Raw genomic sequence first — 19,319 nt, 5'->3', positions numbered from 1 at the left:
ATGTGGCCTGTCGGCCCCTGGATTGAACGGAATTTTCAACAAACATCTTTGCCACCTTCCCCACATGCCACTCATCTTGTTCACCAAGATTTTAAACTGTTGTCTCACGTCTGGCCTTTACCACCTCAGTGGAAACAAGTCAAGCTGATTGCGATCCCCAAGCTGTTCAAGGACCCTATGACCCCCACCAACAACAGGCCCATCAGCCTCCTAAATACTATGGCGAAGGTCCTTGAATCTGTGATCCTCCACCGACTTTCCCAACCTCTGGCAGCGGCTGGGACGATCCGACCTGAACAGTTTGGATTCACTTTGCACATCTCTGCCGAACTTCAGATCCTACAGATCACTAAACACATCAACAAAGGCTTCAACACTACCAAGTCGACAGATGCCGTTTTCTGGATTTGCAGCATGTTTATGACAAGATCTGGCAAGGCAGCCTAGTACAAAAGATGCTGACACAGACCCCTATACTGGATATTTATGTCAAGATAGTGGATGACTTCCTCCACAGTAGCACTTTCCAAGTGGCTCAACGAGGCTTGCGTTGTGGCATTCGCCAATTGTCGGCGGTCATTCCACAAGGATCGGTATTGTCTCCCATCCTATTCAATATCTATGTGAATGATATTCTGGTCTTCCCCGAGTGTATCCCCTCTTCTGCAATAGTGATCTTACCCTGCATACCAGGCTCCGCATCTACCGAGCAGTTATCGTGCCTGCCCTCGTGTCTGGCTCTGCTGCATGGGCCATGATTAGTGTCATCAGGATGAGGACGCTGCAACGCCTGCAGAACAAGGTTCTCAGGTGGAGCCTGCACGCCCCGACACTCACGAGAATTGTGACTCTGCATGAGGAAGCGGATATCATTCGTTGTTGTCTCCCTTTGTGCAGTCAGACTGTATACAGGATAGACTTTTCTGTTCCTATGCTGGTGTTATTCAGAAAGGCTTCATCGGACTTAGAATATTCTCCATACAAGTATATTTCTCTGTGAAGATCCTAATTGTGTTACTTTGTCAGAATCTACAATCACCATGCTGTCTTGTCTTCATACCTGTGAGCTATTGTAATTTTGCTTGAAGCAGACGTTTCTTACCTTGGTCAATATACTTTTGTAAACTTTGATCTCTGTTTCACATGTGTCGGTGTGAGCGACACATCACTTCTCCTCTGTGATTCCCATCATTTTTAAAGATTTCCGAGGATAGATCTCTAGACTGCTTCTTTTTGTGTAAAGAGCCATTGAGTCTGTGGACTTGTGTGAGTTTGGAACTGATGGGCGCCCTTACACTTACAAAAACAAACGAATGTGGAGACGAACTAAAAGCGTCGTACACGCATGCACTCGAAATGACCACACAGTCACTTTGTATCACATGCACTGACACACGCACTAAAACCAATTAGAAGGGAAGAGAGCTAATCAAGAAATTAACTAGACAATGTCGTGGCGACCAAAATGAGCCGCATTAAATGCTGGAATAAATTGTCGCATCGCATCGGTAAATGGAATGTCGCAGTATAGCGAGAGGGACCGACCGAAACTGTGACGTACCGAGTATTGCCGGCCAGCCGAATCTCGGCCTGCACGTGGACAGCACATTGTGCACGCATGAAATCTTGCACACCGTAACTGACCTTGAGTGAAACATTTAACATGGCGATTGGCAAGGACACTGGACACTTTGAATGCTTTAGCATGCCTCACTGTGTCGTTTGCGTTAGAACAACGAAGTAACGTCATTACAGCCGATTTCCAGTAACGTCACGGCACGTGGATAGATGAAATATCCGACACGGGGTAGCCGCGCGGTCTGGAGCGCCTTGTCACGTTCCGCACAGCTCCCTCCATCGGAGGTTCGAGTCCTCCCTCGGGCATGGGTGTGTGTGTGTGTGTTGTCCTTAGCGTAAGTTAGAGTAAGTCAGATTAAGTAGTGTGTAAGCTTAGGGACTGATGACCTCAGCAGTTTCGTCCCATAAGATCTTATCACAAATTTCCAAATACCGTGCTGAGCGGGTGTTTGTTTGCAGTGTGTTTAAACTTATGGCGAACAAAATATAGTTCATCAAGTTAGTGGGAAATTCAGCAGTGAAAGAGGGGGTAAGCAAGAAGACTCCATACCATCAGAACTATTCTTAGCAACACTGTGGCAAGTTTTCAGGTCCTTAACAAAAAAAGGGAGGGATACATGTTTATGGAACATATACAAGGATTGGTGGGTATGATGGAAACACCGCGAAAAATGCTTGAACATACACTACTGGCCATTAAAATTGCTACACCACGAAGATGACGTGCTACAGACGCGAAATTTAACCGACAGGAAGAAGATGCTGTGATATGCAAGTGATTAGCTTTTCAGAGCATTCACACAAGGTTGGCGCCGGTGGCGACACCTACAACGTGCTGACATGAGGAAAGTTTCCAACCGATTCCTCATACACAAACAGCAGTTGACCGGCGTTGCCTGGTGAAACGTTGTTGTGATGCCTCGTGTAAGGAGGAGAAACGCGTACCATCACGTTTCCGAATTTGATAAAGGTCGGATTGTATCCTATCGCGATTGCGGTTTATCGTATCGTGACATTGCGGTTTATCGTATCGTGACATTGCTGCTCGTGTTGGTCGAGATCCGGTGGGTTCTGGAGGGTAATACGGAACGCCGTGCTGGACCCCAACGGCCTCGTATCACTATCAGTCGAGATGACAGGCATCTTATCCGCATGGCTGTAACGGATCGTGCAGCCACGTCTCGATCCATGAGTCAACAGATGGGGACGTTTGCAAGGCGACAACCATTTGTACGAACAGTTCGACGACGTTTGTAGCAGCATGAAATGTCAGCTCGAAGACCATGATTGCGGTTACCCTTGACGTTGCATTACAGACAGGAGCGCCCTCGATGGTTTAGTCAACGACGAACCTTGGTGTACGAATGGCAAAACGTCATTTTTTCGGGTTAATCCAGGTTATGTTTACAGCATCATCATGGTCGCATTCGTGTTTGGCGACATCGCTGTGAACGCACATTGGAAGCGTGTATTCGTCATCGCCATACTGGCGTATCACCCGGAGTGATGGTATGGGGTGCCATTGGTTACACGACTCGGTCACCTCTTGTTCGCATTGACGGCACTTTGAACAGTGGACGTTACATTTCAGATGTGTTACGACCCGTGGCTCTACCATTCATTCGATCCCTGCGAAACCCTACATTTCAGCAGGGTAATGCACGACCGCATGTTGCATGTCCTGTACGGGCCTTTCTGGATACAGAAAGTGTTAGACTGCTGCCCCGGCCAGCGCATTCTCCAGATCTCTCACCAATTGAAAACGTCTGGTCAATGGTGGCCGAGCAACTGGCTCGTCACAATACGCCAGTCACTACTCTCGATGAACTGTAGTATCGTGTTGAAGCTGCATGTGCAGCTGTACCTGTACACGCCATCCATGCTCTGTTTGACTCAATGCCCAGGCGTATCAAGGCCGTTATTACTGCCAGAGGTGGTTGTTCTGGGTACTTATTTCTCAGGATCTATGCATCCAAATTGCGTGAAAATGTAATCACATGTCAGTTCTAGTATAATATAGTTGTCCAATGAATACTCGTTTATCATCTGCATTTCTTCTTGGTGTAGCAATCTTAATGGTCAGTAGTGTAAATGAGGACCTAGCCAAGCCTGCTGGTTGAGCTGTTGTATTTGACACTGAACGGCACCTGTGCAATGCCCGAATACGTTGCCAGTATGAGTCGTTGCCAGATCTGTGTTCACTATAGTTGTGAGTGCACTGTTAGCAACTGTCGGTCAAGTTTACGTCCCGATAGTGGAAATGTTAAAATGTGTGTGAAATCTTATGGGACTTAACTGCTAAGATCATCAGTCCCTAAGCTTACACACTACTTAACCTAAATTATCGTAAGGACAGACACACACACCGATGCCCGTGGGAGAACTCGAACCTCCGCCGGGACCAGCCGCACAGTCCATGTCTGCAGCGCCCCAGACCGCTCCGCTGATCTCGCGCGGCCCCAATAGTGAAACGTGTCGGGAGTTGGGTGATGATTTTGGAGCCATTCATGGTATTCCATGGGTGCCCTGGTTACTCTGCAATGTCACATTAATGCCAAGGATTATGTGACTATTTTGGCTGATCTGGTCCATTCCATTGTACGATGTTTGTTCTGTAATGGTGATGCTGTGTTCCGGGACGACAGGACCTCTGTTCACACAGCTTGCATCGTCGACGACTGGTTTCGTGAGCACAAGGATGAAGCGCCGCATCTTCTCCGTCCGCCACAGTCACCAGACCTCAGTATGAGCCTTTGTGGTCTATTTTGGAGAGGAGGATGCTTCATCGTTATGTCTATTATCGTTACCTGAACTTTTGAACTTGCCGCTGCTTTGACGGAAAGATAGTGAAAACCATACAGGACCTGTATTTATCAATTGCAACTCGACCGAAGCCAGTTTTGAACACCATCGGTTTAGCTACAACGTATTAGGCATGATATTGTGGTGTAGGTTTGGTGTGTCCATATTTTTGTCCATCCCCTGCATTTCAGTTGTCATCGTCGTGCTCACCAAATTGCGCTATTTACCTCTAGTCGAGGTAAACATCGATGATGCGTATAGTGCACAGTCTCATTTGCAGTTTACTATTCAGTGAAACGAAATGTCGTGTGGCGGGAGCCTCCCGTCGGGTAGACCGGTCGCCTGGTGCAAGTCTTTCTTTTAGTTAACGCCACTTAGGCGACTTGCGTGTCGATGAGGATGACATGATGATGAGGACAACACAACACCCAGTCCCAGAGCGGAGAAAATCTCCTACCCAGCCGGGAATCGCCGATGGCATTCGGGCGCAGCCCCGAATCCTCCCGTGGTCAGAAAAATGGTACCGAATCCTCCCAAGCCCGCAAGGTCTGAAAAACGATGGGACTGAATCCTCACGTTTGAAGCAGGTAGCAGTTCTAAACGTTACGAATAAGCAGGCAAAGGAAAGCATATGAAGTTACGGTAGAAGACGTAAAAAATTTTCGCGTGTATTGTATGTTTAAAAGTTTTATCTTTTATCTTATTTAGATATTTATTTTTAGAAACTGGAATCATTTATAGCCTTAATTTCTTCATAATTAATTTATTAAAATAGCAAATCATGATTTCGCAACACATATTCTGTCTCAGTGTTCATTTTATGAATTATGATTACATTTCCAACAAATCTATAATACAACAAATTGATAAGTGTATGTCTGAATATAGGAGATGGTTAAGAAAATTTAATTTGAATGGTCTATAGATGCGCAATAGACGGCAAAAAATATTTTTATAATTTCTTCTGTGTTTCTCTTTGTACTCGCATTATGCAAAAAGTAATGCACGAAGTTCCAAAGAAAGCAGGTGTTGACAGATGTGAAAATTACCGAACTATCAGTTTAATAAGTCACAGCTGCAAAATACTAATTCTTTACAGACGAATGGAAAAACTCAGATGGCAGTTATAAGAGTCGAGGGACATGAAAGGGAAGCAGTGGTTGGGAAGGGAGTGAGACAGGGTTGTAGCATCTCCCCGATGTTATTCAATCTGTATATTGAGCAATCAATAAAGGAAACAAAAGAAAAGTTCGGAGTAGGTATTAAAATACATGGAAAAGAAATCAAAGGTTTGAGGTTCGCCGATGACATTGTAATTCTGTCAGAGACAGCAAGGGACCTGGAAGAACAGCTGAACGGAATGGACAGTGTCTTGAAAGGAGGATATAAGATGAACATCAACAAAAGCAAAACGAGGATAATGGAATGTAGTCTAATTAAGTCGTGTGATGCTACGGGAATTAGATTAGGAAATGAGACACTTAAAGTAGTAAAGGAGTTTTGCTATTTGGGGAGCAAAATAACTGATGATGGTCGAAGTAGAGAAGATATAAAATGTAGACTGGCAATGGCAAGGAAAGCTTTTCCGAGGAAGAGAAATTTTTTAACATCAAGTATAGATTTAAGTGTCAGGAAGTCGTTTCTGAAAGTATTTGTATGGAGTGTAGCCATGTACGGAAGTGAAACATGGACGATAAATAGTTTGGACAAGAAGAGAATAGAAGCTTTCGAAATGTGGTGCTACAGAACAATGCTGAAGATTGGATGGATAGAGCACATAACTAATGAGGAGCTATTGAATAGAATTGGGGAGAAGAGGAGTTTGTGGCACAACTTGACAAGAAGAAGGGACCGGTTGGTAGGACATGTTCTGAGGCATCAGGGAATCAGAAATTTAGCATTGGAGGGCAGCGTGGAGAGTAAAAATCGTAGAGGGAGACCAAGAGATGACTGCACTAAGCAGATTCAGAAGGATGTAGGTTGCAGTTTAAGTACTGGGAGATGAAGAAGCTTGCCCAGGATAGAGTAGCGTGGAGAGCTGCATCAAACCAGTCTCAGGGCTGAAGACCACAACAACAACAACAACAACGCACGAAGTTGGATGCCGTTTTGACACTTATATTGTTACGGGTCTAATGTAAAACCTGGTACATAGTTCTTCTTTATAAGCAGCCTAGAGGCAGAGTTATAACAGTTTTACCATAAGACCGTGCGCGGTTACCAGTGTCGTAGCTAGGGTTGGCCAGAGGGTCGGCGCTTGGACCCGAAGCCAGCACACCGCTGGGGCACAGGCACAAAATTATTGTGGATTGAACACGATATTGCAAAAAGCATAAATGTTGACCTTGTAACTGATAAATTACACTCAGAAAAAGCCCGAATACTGTAGGCCTGCTTTGATGGAAGCTCCTGGTTCTTGGAAATAAGCTTTAAAGAAAATGCATGTGAAAGATATCATTTCGAAATGATTTCTTGCCTCTGAAACTTGTTATGAGGTATTTCTTCATGATTGTGCTCTTCTTGTCACTCCACGACATCCAGCTTCTCAACAGAAATAGTTTTCAACAAAACTTCTGCAGCCATTAATGTTGCACGTCCATCGCGCTAGGCCACCTTTCAGCAGACAGCTGTGGTCATTAGTGCACACAGTGCTCGGTCGCATTGTGTCAGTTTGGGAGGATTCGGTCCTGTTACCTGCTTACCTACCTGGTTTCGGGAGGATTCGTGGCTGCGCCCTGGCATTCTGCCGCGCTGACCACTCTGCTATGGAGACGGACTTACCATTTAGTGGCCACCGGTTTCGGATGACAAGCATTCATTATCAGGTTTCAAATAGTAACGAAAAATTTTACAGACAGTTCACTCTTTGCAAAGCCTCATTAGTAAAGAGACATTTTTAGGGACGTATTTACCATATGTACGTATGCCAGTCCGCAATATAATGCACTTTAAAATATCGCAGTTATCTGTGACTTACCTCGAGCTGCAGCCGATCGCGTTTGTACTGCAGAGCTGCCAACTCACTTCGCAGCGAAGTCGCCATATCGTGGGCCATTTCATCTCCGCCAGACTGTAACAGCACGAGAAATGGGAAACGTAAAGGAAAATTCATCCATTTTTTACGCAACAACAAAATTTGGTAGATTATAGAGAAACAATAAGGCAGGAACTGCAACATATGTTAGTGGTCAAAAAATAATTTAAAAAAAAAACAAAAGAAAGGTCATGTTTCGTCTCTACGTAGCAAATGTTTCGATATAAATATTTTAGATACCTTGATTTTTTAAAATTATACTTCCTAAGTTCAGTTAGCTTTGTTTCAAACTTACGCATTCCTCATCTTACTCGAATCAGTGATTTGTTAAGGTGCAGGTGCTTGAAATGATGTCACGTATATGAAGAATAGAGAATACGGATTTCCAGTTGGGTTACTGAATCGTCTCGATTGTGTAGCAAGTCCTCCGCGCGCTCGCGCGGTTGTGTGTGTGTGTGTGTGTGTGTGTGTGTGTGTGTGTGTGTGCGCTCGCGCGCGTGTGTGTGTGTGAGCGTGTGCGTGTGTGTGTGTGTGTGAGCGCGCGCGCTCCAAACACAAAGGAAATAATCTCATTTTTCCTCCACGTCACTTCTGAATGACCCTAGGCAGCTCTGAAACTACGCTGTAAAGATTATCGATCGTTAGAAGACTAGTTTCGTTGCCTTTAATATTCACATGGCCATTGAAACTGCGTAAGCGCTGGCCACACAATTCCTCTTCTTGTAGTGAACATTAAAAGTCAGAATAGCTTTGCTCACCCGTCCTTTCTAATACTCCAGCAGGCCCTTGTGTTGCAAGCTCCAGGCGTGGAGTCGAGCGCAAGCACTAGCAGCAGTAACGTGTTTCCCATTGCGTTTAATTAAGTCGTTGCTCCTGCGGTTCTGTCAGGAAGTGTATATTACACTGAAGAGCCAAAAAAACTGGTACACCTGCTTAATATCGTCTAGGGCACCAGCGAGCGCACAGAAGCGCCGCAACACGACCTGGCATGGAGTCGACTAATGTCTGAAGTACTGCTGGAGGGAACTGACACCACGAATCCCGCAGGACTGTCCATAAATCCATTAGAGTAGGGAATGAAGATCTTTTCTGAACATCACGTTGCAAGGCATCCCAGATATGCTCAATAATGTTCATGTCTGAGGAGTTTGGTGGCCAGCAGAAGTGTTTAAACTCAGAAGAGTGTTCCTGGAGCCACTCTGTAGCGATTCTGGACGTGTGGGGCGCCGCATTGCCCTGCTGTAATTTCGCAAGTCCGTCGGAATGCACAATGGATATGAATGGATACACGTGATCAGACGTGTGACCTGTCAGAGTCGTATCGAAAAGTATCAGGGGTCGCATATCACTGCAACTGCACATGCCCCACACCATTACAGAGCCTCCACCAACTTGAACAGCCCTCTGCTGATACGGAGCGTCCATGGATTCATGAGGTTGTCTCCGTACCAGTACACGGCTATCCGCTCGATACAATTTGAAACGAAACTAGTCTGACCAGGCAACAAGTTTGCAGTCATCAACAGTCCAATGTCGGTGTTGACGGGCCCAGGCGTGGCATAAAGCTTAGCGTCGCGCAGTCATCAAGGGTACACGAGTGGGCCTTCGGCTCCGAAACCCCATATCGATGATGTTTCGTCAAATGGTTCACACGCTGACTCTTGCTGATGGCCTTGCACTGAAATCTGCATCAATTTGCGGAAGTGTTGCACTTTTGTCACGTTGAACGATTCTCTTCAGTCGTCGTTGGTCCCCTTCTTGCAGGATCTTTTCCGGCCGCAACGATGTCGGAGATTAGATGTTTTAATCGTGAAACGGATCAAATGGTTCAAATGGCTCTGAGCACTATGCGACTTAACTTCTGAGGTCATCAGTCACCTAGAACTTAGAACTAATAAAACCTAACTAACCTAAGGACATCACACACAGCCATGCCCGAGGAAGGATTCGAACCTGCGACCGTAGCGGTCGCTCGGTTCCAGACTGTAGCGCCTAGAACCGCACGGCCACTCCGGCCGGCGTGAAACGGTCGTAGGGGAGAATCCCCACTTCATCACTACCTCGGAGATGCTGTGTGCCTTCGCTCGTGCATTAAAACTCACTTAAATCTTGATAACCTACCATTGTAACAACAGTAACCGAACTCCGCCAGCCACTTGTTGTCTTATAGAGGCGTTGCCCCCGCAGCGCTGTATTCTGCCTGTTTACATATCTCTGTACTTGGAAATTTGTGGTAAGGTCTTATGGGACCAAAGTGCTGAGGTCATCGGTCCCTAAGCTTACACACTACTTAATCGATCTTAACCTAACTTACGCTAAGAAAAACACACACACCCATGCCCGAAGGAGGAGTTGAATCTGCGACGGAGGTAGGCGCGCGAACCGTGACAAGACGCCCAAGACCGCGCAGCTACCCGCGAGGCTCTCTGTATTTGAATACGCACGCCTATACCAGTGTCTTTGGCGCTTCAGTGTATCTGTGATTTTTTTACGTGTTAACTAGTGTCTATTATCTTTTTCTAAGTGTCTGCATTCTGTTAGAAATTTTCATTGGGTGATCTGAATCTGATATAGTGTAGTGATAGGCAGAGGCAGCGTAACAGCAGTACTTAGATTGCATCTAGCGAGTGCGTGGTTGTTATGTAGACTAACGCATATTATAGATGGATAAGAAGTCTATTCTGTACGAGTGCAGGGGAAATTGGCCACGGTCGAAAGGCTTCCGGCTGCTACCGTGGGCTGCGGTGGTATTGGGGCTCCTGTGACGAATGCTTTGCTACTGCTACAGAGTACAGTATCGCCTGGGATTCCTGATGTCGCAGCGCCTTTCGATTTGCACAACCTGGCCATTCAACACTCACCTGATGGAGGATAGCAAACAGTGGCAGGGTCGCAAATTTCTGAGCGGAAGGCGAAAGTGGGAACCGTGCCGCACGGCTGTCCTCCCACGCATTAAAAACGGATTTTAGGTATTTCTCAATGATGAAAGTACATCTGAATCCGAACAGAACGTCTCGCCTTTTGAGACTGGGACCGATATTCCTGAAAGCCCCGAACAAGTATAGAGGTTGAAACTTCCTGGCAGATTAAAACTGTGTGCCGGACCGAGAGTCGAACTCGGGACATTTGCCTTTCTCGGGCAAGTGCTCTACCATATGAGCTACCCAAGCACTACTCACGATCCGTCCTCACAGTTTCAGTTCTGCCAGTACCTCGTCTCCTTCCTTCCAGACTTCACAGAAGCTCTTCTGCGAAAGGCAAAGGTCCCGAGTTCGAGTCTGCGTCCGGCACACAGTTTTAATCTGCCAGGAAGTTCCATATCAGCGTACACTCCGCTGCAAAGTAAAATCTCATTCTGGAAGTGTAGAGGGTGTGATTGCTTTTCATCGGGACCTCCAAGATTAGGCGGGTGATGGAGTCCCGTAGGAAAATAGTGGGTAGATCAGGAAAGAAGGGCGGTGACCGCTCTGTTGCTGTCGTGTTTGCTTGCCGGAGGTCAGGTTTGAGATGTGAGATAGGCTGTTGAGCCCACTGGGCGCAGCCAACTGCAAATCGTGGCTCAAGTCGGCGCGAATGACGCCTGCTGCCTGAGTTCTGAGGCTATCCGCGGTTCACACGAGCGGTTTGCCGCGTCGGTGAAGGTAGCTGGCCTCAAGATTGGGGTGGGAGCAAAGCTAGTGCTTAGCGGTATCCTTCCCTGAGTATTACACCGAGTTCTATATCCCTGAGCTTTACAGTTTGTAGGCGAGTCGCAGTTGGAGTTCAGCAAGCTCCCCACGATATCGATCTCATTGACTGTATCGATCGATGTAAGACCCCTGTCAACCAGAAAGTGTCCTTCTCCCTATCGGGACACGACAAGTCGGTACTCGAGTGGCAGAAATACGTGTGGCTCTGGTTTGGAGCCGGTGGAAGACTTAAACCAAAAGACAATTTTTGTGGCGATCATGGATACGGATTTCTCAACTTCGTCTAACAGGTGGACAATAGGTTGACGGTTCTTGATACGTCAGGCATGCACAACATGCAGGAAGTATGTCGTGAAATACGATATCGAGAGATGAAACCGGTAAGAAACGTAGGCATTACTTCCGAGCTGTAACGTAAAGCTGTCTTCAGAGTATAGCGGAAGCATTTCGTTTTCGTATAATCAACTACCGTAAGACTGGCGCCACGCAAACAGACTATACACTCACAAGGAGACCAATGTTCACGAAGCGCATAAGCGCTATCCAGCACATTCAGCATGACGAAGGAGTCTGCCTCTCGGAATATGCCGAATAAGAATCAAACACGCGACCCTATTGTTGTTGTTGTTGTTGTGGTCTTCAGTCCTGAGACTGGTTTGATGCAGCTCTCCATGCTACTCTATCCTGTGCAAGCTTCTTCATCTCCCAGTACCCACTCCAACCTACATCCTTCTGTATCTGTTTAGTGTATTCATCTCTTGGTCTCCCTCTACGATTTTTACCCTCCACGCTGCCCTCCAATACTAAATTGGTGAGCTGTCCTCTTGTGGCCGAGCGGTTCTAGGCGCTTCATTCTGGAACCGCGCGACCACTACGGTCGCAGGTTCGAATCCTGCCTCGGGCATGGATGTGTGTGATGTTCTTACGTTAGTTAGGTTCAAGTAGTTCTAAGTTCTAGGGGACTGATGACCTCAGCAGTTAAGTCACATAGTGCTCAGAGCCATTTGAACCTAAAAAGTTTGTCTTACTTGAAGTTAGATCAGAGCCATATGTCCAGACTCTAAGTGACCACAACGGCACTGAAGCGGAGGACGACAGAGAGAAGGCCGCAACAGTAAATTCCTTTTTCTAAAATTATTTCACTGTTGAGTATTGTACTGCTGTCCCCCTTTTCAAGCGTCCTACGAAAGTCTAAATAACGGGTAACGAGGTAAGTGACCGCTGGGATAAAAAATCGATCAACAGAGGAAAGGCGACTCCAGCTACACGATTCTACATATAGTATGCCGAAGAACTTGCTCCTCTGCTAACAGTAGTATACCATAGGTCGCTGGAGGAAGGAAACGTACCTAATGATTGGAAAAATCCTTAGATAATTCTCAATTTCAAGACGAGACGTCGACAGGATGCCCAAAACTATAGGCCGATATCGCCGATGTCAGTCTGTTGTAGAATTTCAGAGCACGTTTTATGCTCTCTTACGATGGCGGCCTTCCTGGAGAGCTGAAAATCTCCACCGCAGGAGCCAGCATGGATTCCGCAAACAACGCTCGTGTGAAAGCCCGCTCTGTTCGTCCACGAGATCCATAAAGATATACACTCCTGGAAATTGAAATAAGAACACCGTGAATTCATTGTCCCAGGAAGGGGAAACTGTATTGACACATTCCTGGGGTCAGATACATCACATGATCACACTGACAGAACCACAGGCACATAGACACAGGCAACAGAGCATGCACAATGTCGGCACTAGTACAGTGTATATCCACCTTTCGCAGCAATGCAGGCTGCTATTCTCCCATGGAGACGATCGTAGAGATGCTGGATGTAATCCTGTGGAACGGCTTGCCATGCCATTTCCACCTGGCGCCTCAGTTGGACCAGCGTTCGTGCTGGACGTGCAGACCGCGTGAGACGACGCTTCATCCAGTCCCAAACATGCTCAATGGGGGACAGATCCGGAGATCTTGCTGGCCAGGGTAGTTGACTTACACCTTCTAGAGCACGTTGGGTGGCACGGGATACATGCGGACGTGCATTGTCCTGTTGGAACAGCAAGTTCCCTTGCCGGTCTAGGAATGGTAGAACGATGGGTTCGATGACGGTTTGGATGTACCGTGCACTATTCAGTGTCCCCTCGACGATCACCAGTGGTGTACGGCCAGTGTAGGAGATCGCTCCCCACACCATGATGCCGGGTGTTGGCCCTGTGTGCCTCGGTCGTATGCAGTCCTGATTGTGGCGCTCACCTGCACGGCGCCAAACACGCATACGACCATCATTGGCACCAAGGCAGAAGCGACTCTCATCGCTGAAGACGACACGTCTCCATTCGTCCCTCCATTCACGCCTGTCGCGACACCACTGGAGGCGGGCTGCACGATGTTGGGGCGTGAGCGGAAGACGGCCTAACGGTGTGCGGGACCGTAGCCCAGCTTCATGGAGACGGTTGCGAATGGTCCTCGCCGATACCCCAGGAGCAACAGTGTCCCTAATTTGCTGGGAAGTGGCGGTGCGGTCCCCTACGGCACTGCGTAGGATCCTACGGTCTTGGCGTGCATCCGTGCGTCGCTGCGGTCCGGTCCCAGGTCGACGGGCACGTGAACCTTCCGCCGACCACTGGCGGCAACATCGATGTACTGTGGAGACCTCACGCCCCACGTGTTGAGCAATTCGGCGGTACGTCCACCCGGCCTCCCGCATGCCCACTATACGGCCTCGCTCAAAGTCCGTCAACTGCACATACGGTTCACGTCCACGCTGTCGCGGCATGCTACCAGTGTTAAAGACTGCGATGGAGCTCCGTATGCCACGGCAAACTGGCTGACACTGACGGCGGCGGTGCACAAATGCTGCGCAGCTAGCGCCATTCGACGGCCAACACCGCGGTTCCTGGTGTGTCCGCTGTGCCGTGCGTGTGATCATTGCTTGTACAGCCCTCTCGCAGTGTCCGGAGCAAGTATGGTGGGTCTGACACACCGGTGTCAATGTGTTCTTTTTTCCATTTCCAGGAGTGTAGATACTAGCGTAAAGGGTGATGATGATGTTTATGTATGTAAGGGGCCTAAACTACTGGGTCATCGGCCATCGTAAAGGATGATGCTGTGTTCCTTGACTTTCAGAAGGGAGTCGATACAGTTCCACAATGTCACAAAATACGAGCCTACAGATTATCAGACGAGGTTTTCGAATAGATTGAAGAGCTCCTGGCAAACAGAAAACGTCGTTCTTACCGGAAAGAAATGTTCATACGGAAGAATATCTTCGAGCGTATCAGAAGGAAGTGCTATAGGAACATTAATATTCACATTAGTCCCAGTGCATAATGCCAAAAGCTTCACGAGGTTGTCCGCCGATGGTGTTCTTTATACAGAGAAGTCGCAACGCTAGGAAATTCTAGCGAAATGATGGAAAACCTGCAAGGGATCGACGCTTATTGCTAGGACTGATATTGACTCTCTGCATAACAGATGTAATGTATTGCTCATAAATAGGCGTAAAGGCTAGTTATTGAATGACTACACGATTATCGAACAAGTAATGGATGCAGTCACTTCAGTGAAATGTTTGGGAGGATATGTATGGAACGATTTCAAGTGGAACGACCACATAAAACTAAGCAGATGTAAGAAAGATTCTAGATTGAGATTCGCTGGAAGAATCTTCCGGAACACGTATTATGTTCGAGTATAATGACTTTTCTGGAGACTAGAAATCTACTCTGTAGGAATTATCATGGGTTTCGAAAAAGACGGTCGTGTGAAACCCAGCTCGCGCTATTCGTCCACGAGACTCAGTGGGCCATAGACACGGGTTCCCAGGTAGATGCCGCGTTTCTTGACTTCCACAAGGCGTTCGATACAATTCCCCACAGTCGTTTAATGAACAAAGTAAGAGCATACGGACTATCAGACCAATTGTGTGATTGGATTGAAGAGTTCCTAGATAACAGAACGCAGCATGTCATTCTCAATGGAGAGAAGTCTTCCGAAGTAAGAGTGATTTCAGGTGTGTCGCAGGGGAGTGTCCTAGGACCGTTGCTATTCACAATATACATAAATGACCTTGTGGATGACATCGGAAGTTCACTGAGGCTTTTTGCGGATGAAGCTGTAGTATATCGAGAGGTTGTAACAATGGAAAATTGTACTGAAATGCAGGAGGATCTGCAGCGAATTGACGCATGGGGCAGGAATGGCAATTGAATCTCAATGTAGACAAGTGTAATGTGCTGCAAATACATAGAAAGACAGATCCCTTATCATTTAGCTACAAAATAACACGTCAGCAACTGGAAGCAGTTAATTCCAAAAATTATCTGGGAGTACGCATTAGGAGTGATTTAAAATGGAATGATCATACAAAGTTGATCGTTGGTAAAGCAGATGCCAGACTGAGATTCATTGGAAGAATCCTAAGGAAATGCAATCCGAAAACAAAGGAAGTAGGTTACAGTACGCTTGTTCGCGCACTGCTTGAGTGCTGCTCAACGGTGTGGGATCCGTGCCAGGTGGGGTTGATAGAGGAGATAGAAAAGATCCAACGGAGAGCAGCGCGCTTCGTTACAGGATCATTTAGTAATCGCGAAAGCGTTACTCCAGTGGAAGGCTCTGCAGGAGAGACGCCCAGTGGAAGGCTCTGCAGGAGAGACGCCCAGTAGCTCGGTACGGGCTTTTGTTGAAGTTTCGAGGACATACCTTCACCGAAGAGTCAAGCAGTATATTGCTCCCTCCTACGTATATCTCGCGAAGAGACCATGAGGATAAAATCAGAGAGATTAGAGCCCACACAGAAGCATACCGACAATCCTTCTTTCCACGAACAGTACGAGACTGGAATAGAAGGGAGAACCGATAGAGGTACTCAAGGTACCCTCCGCCACACACCGTCAGGTGGCTTCCGGAGTATGGATGTAGATGTAGAAGTGTTGTCCAACCGTGAAGGATGTAGCTAACAAAACCAACGTTAGACTGATACTTGAATATTTCTCGTCAGTTCGGGACCCGTGCCGTGAAGGGTGGTTCAAATATCTCTAAGCACTATGAGACTTAACATCTGAGGTCATCAGTCCCCTAAAACTTAGAACTACTTAAACCTAACTACCTTAAGGACATCACAAACACCCATGCCCGAGGCAGGATTCGATCCTGCGACCGTAGCAGCAGCGCGGTTCCTCACTGAAGCGCTTAGAACTGCTCGGCCATATCGGCCGGCTCGTGAAGGATGAGTTGAGGAAATAGAAATAGGGTGATTGCGCTGTATTACATTTGCCAAGAGCGTTCCGCACGGTACCCCAATGTGGAGTGTAGTGATAACGAATATTTTGATTTGTCACCTTACAGCTGGACGTGTGATACTGAGGCAGTGGTGGGTATTTATAGACATATTTTTTAAAACTGTCAATGACGTCAGCGAGAGTGTTGCCGGAGGACAGCACAGCACTCATTTGGCGACAAATGTGTCATGGTAACGTGTTCAGCAGGACTGTCGTACAAAGGAGTAGGAAGCGAGAGCTAGGTCGTTAACTTCAAACTCGACGAAAACGACGAAGATAATGACAGCACCAGGCCAAGTGAAAAACCGACCGTACCAAAAATTTTAAAGTAGACAAATTCTTCTGCCGTTATTCTTGGAGGAGCATAATTACGACACCAAACGGGTTGGCAACTTGGGAGGAGCTAATGCAGAACACTGATGCCAACCGCCGAAGAAAGGCCAACGGAATTCTGGGTAGAATAAGAGCTCACGCGTCGACGGGCAGTGTTAGAGAGGCCGTCTCCCTGAAAGACAGGCCATCACTTCCGACTCTGGTTCCGTGAGCTACTGAGGTCACTTTTTTTTTTCTTTTTTTCAACCGAGCGAGGTGGCGCATTGGTTAGACACTGGACTCGCATTCGGGAGGACGACGGTTCAATCCCGCGTCCGGCCATCCTGATTTAGGTTTTCCGTGACTTCCCTAAATCGCTCCAGGCAATTGCCGGGATGGTTCCTCTGAAAGGGCACGGCCGACTTCCTTCCCCGTCCTTCCCTAATCCGATGAGACCGATGACCTCGCTATCTGGTCTCCTTCCCCAAATAACCCAACCTCCACTTTTTTAAATTAAAAAAAACTCCCATTCAACAAGAACTCTATAATCCATTATTAAATAATTAATACCCAAAATAAGATTATAGTTCTAGACAATAATAAAGGAAAAAAGTTAATGAACTAATTGCCACGTCGCAGTACGCAAAAACTCTCCATCTGTAGCAAAACATTGGCACAAAAGTGGTCCTCTGATTTCTCGCACGCTCAAAAGATTACTGTAAAAATTCATTAAGAATACGTGCAAGTTTTACCAGGATTCCTGTGTTCATAAATTGTCTCAGATGTCTAGCCCAAACAATAGGTTGTGTTTTCCTTCCCGCACTCGATCCACGGTCACAGCATTAGTATCCAGCCCTGCAAATAGGATCGAAACTATTCCCTTTCACCCTCAGCATTTTTATTTCTATTACTCCTTCGGAGGAATCGTAGAGTAATATTAATCTGGCGACCATGTTTTATTCAGTTATTTCAGCTAGCCGCGCGGGATTAGCCGAGCGGTCATGGGCGCTACAGTCATTGACGGTGCGGCTGGTCCCGGCGGAGGTTCGAGTCCTCCCTCGGGCATGGGTGTGTGTGTTTGTCCTTAGGATAATTTAGGTTAAGTAGTGTGTAAGCTTAGGGACTGATGACCTTAGCAGTTAAGTCCCATAAGATTTCACACACATTTCAGTTATTTCAGCTGGTGCTATGTCTCATTGATTAATCTCCGACAGGGGGCCGCCTGGGGGTACAACAGAACGTCTAACAACCGAGATTTATACAATCTCCACAGATTTCCAACTGGCTCGATAAATTTTTGACTAAAGGGTACCAGCTCACTATGATGGACGATGAGTGCTCAACAGACACGAAAGTGTAGTGGACTGACAAGGCAGCCAGTCCACAGAGACGGGTAGCCGAAAGGGCACACGTACACACACGCCGACTGGCGTGAAGTCTGGAACAGGATTCGTAATGAATGTGATAAAGAAAAGAACGTAGCTACTAGAACACTTAACTTTTATATCGTCCTTTGGTATACAGCATTCTTGATGATACAAGTGAGACTATCTTGAGATACATGCAATGGTACAAATGGCGCCTTGCTAGGTCGTAGCCATTAACTTAGCTGAAGGCTATTCTAACTGTCTCTCGGCAATTGAGAGAAAGGCTTCGTACGTGTAGTCGCTAGCAATGTCGTCCGTACAACTGGGGCGAGTGCTAGTCAGTCTCTCGAGACCTGCCGTGTGGTGGCGCTCGGTCTGCGATCCTGACAGTGGCGACACGCGGGTCCGACATGTACTAATGGACCGCGGCCGATTTAAGCTACCACCTAGCAAGTGTGGTGTCTGGCGGTGACACCACAGAAAGTAAAATCGGTTGTGCGTTAAAGCAGTGTAATAGGACCTCCAGCAAGGAATGGTCAATATCGGGGATATGACACGAACGGTCATTCGAAGCCAGAAAGTCTAGTAAACATGGACTCATAAATTCGTGCTTAAAGAGCAATGAGCGCTTGCTTCTCTTCGCTACTGTGAAGCACGTTTATTCTACTGCAAGCTCTTTGTTTTCCACATTTTGAGAGGTGGCGGTATGGACCAAATCAAGAAAAAAAAAGTCAACATTTGTTTTAAAGCACATGAGACAGAATCTCCTCTCGAAAATAAATAAATAAAAAATGTGATTCTTGAGTTTCTCCCGGCGTATTTGATAATCAAAATATCCACGGGTGTACTGCCGGTCTACAGTGTCCAACACTGTAGACCGGCAGTACACCCGTGGATATTTTGAAATAAAAAATGATTCAAATGGCTCTGAACGCTATGGGACTTAACTTCTGAGGTCATCAGTCCCCTAGAACTTAGAACTACTAAAACCTAACTAACCTCAGGACATGTCCACTATAATTATCCGGGCTGTTATGCCGTGGTCGGTTGATGAATTCAGTGTCAAGGCTCTACAGGGAGGCAATCGAAATCACTAAACACCCCAATAATTTCAATCGAAAGGAGGAGGGAGTAAAATTAAATGGTATATGGACGCCGGTGTTATAGAAGATGTGTACCACCCGTCCACTACTGGGTGATGGCAACGGCGATCGACGGCAGCGCACAGCGGCCAATTGCACTGACGTTTTCAAAACACG

At 46.9% G+C, this 19,319-nt stretch overlaps 1 protein-coding gene across 1 annotated transcript in view; it reads right to left on the bottom strand.

Annotated features, from left to right (window-relative positions):
• The window catches only part of LOC126194927 (coiled-coil domain-containing protein 170), a 436,254-nt gene that overhangs the window by 319,207 nt on the left and 97,728 nt on the right, over nucleotides 1-19,319 (bottom strand). Inside the window, exon 2 of the mRNA XM_049933307.1 lies at nucleotides 7,358-7,450. Within this exon, the coding sequence (XP_049789264.1) occupies nucleotides 7,358-7,450 (93 nt within the window). The remainder of the gene's footprint in view (nucleotides 1-7,357; nucleotides 7,451-19,319) is intronic.

This window comes from Schistocerca nitens, chromosome 7 (assembly GCF_023898315.1).
Source record: "Schistocerca nitens isolate TAMUIC-IGC-003100 chromosome 7, iqSchNite1.1, whole genome shotgun sequence".
Taxonomy (NCBI): Eukaryota; Metazoa; Arthropoda; class Insecta; order Orthoptera; family Acrididae; genus Schistocerca; species Schistocerca nitens.
Note: the sequence above shows the minus strand (reverse complement) of the source record. Positions and strands in the feature narration are given on the sequence as shown.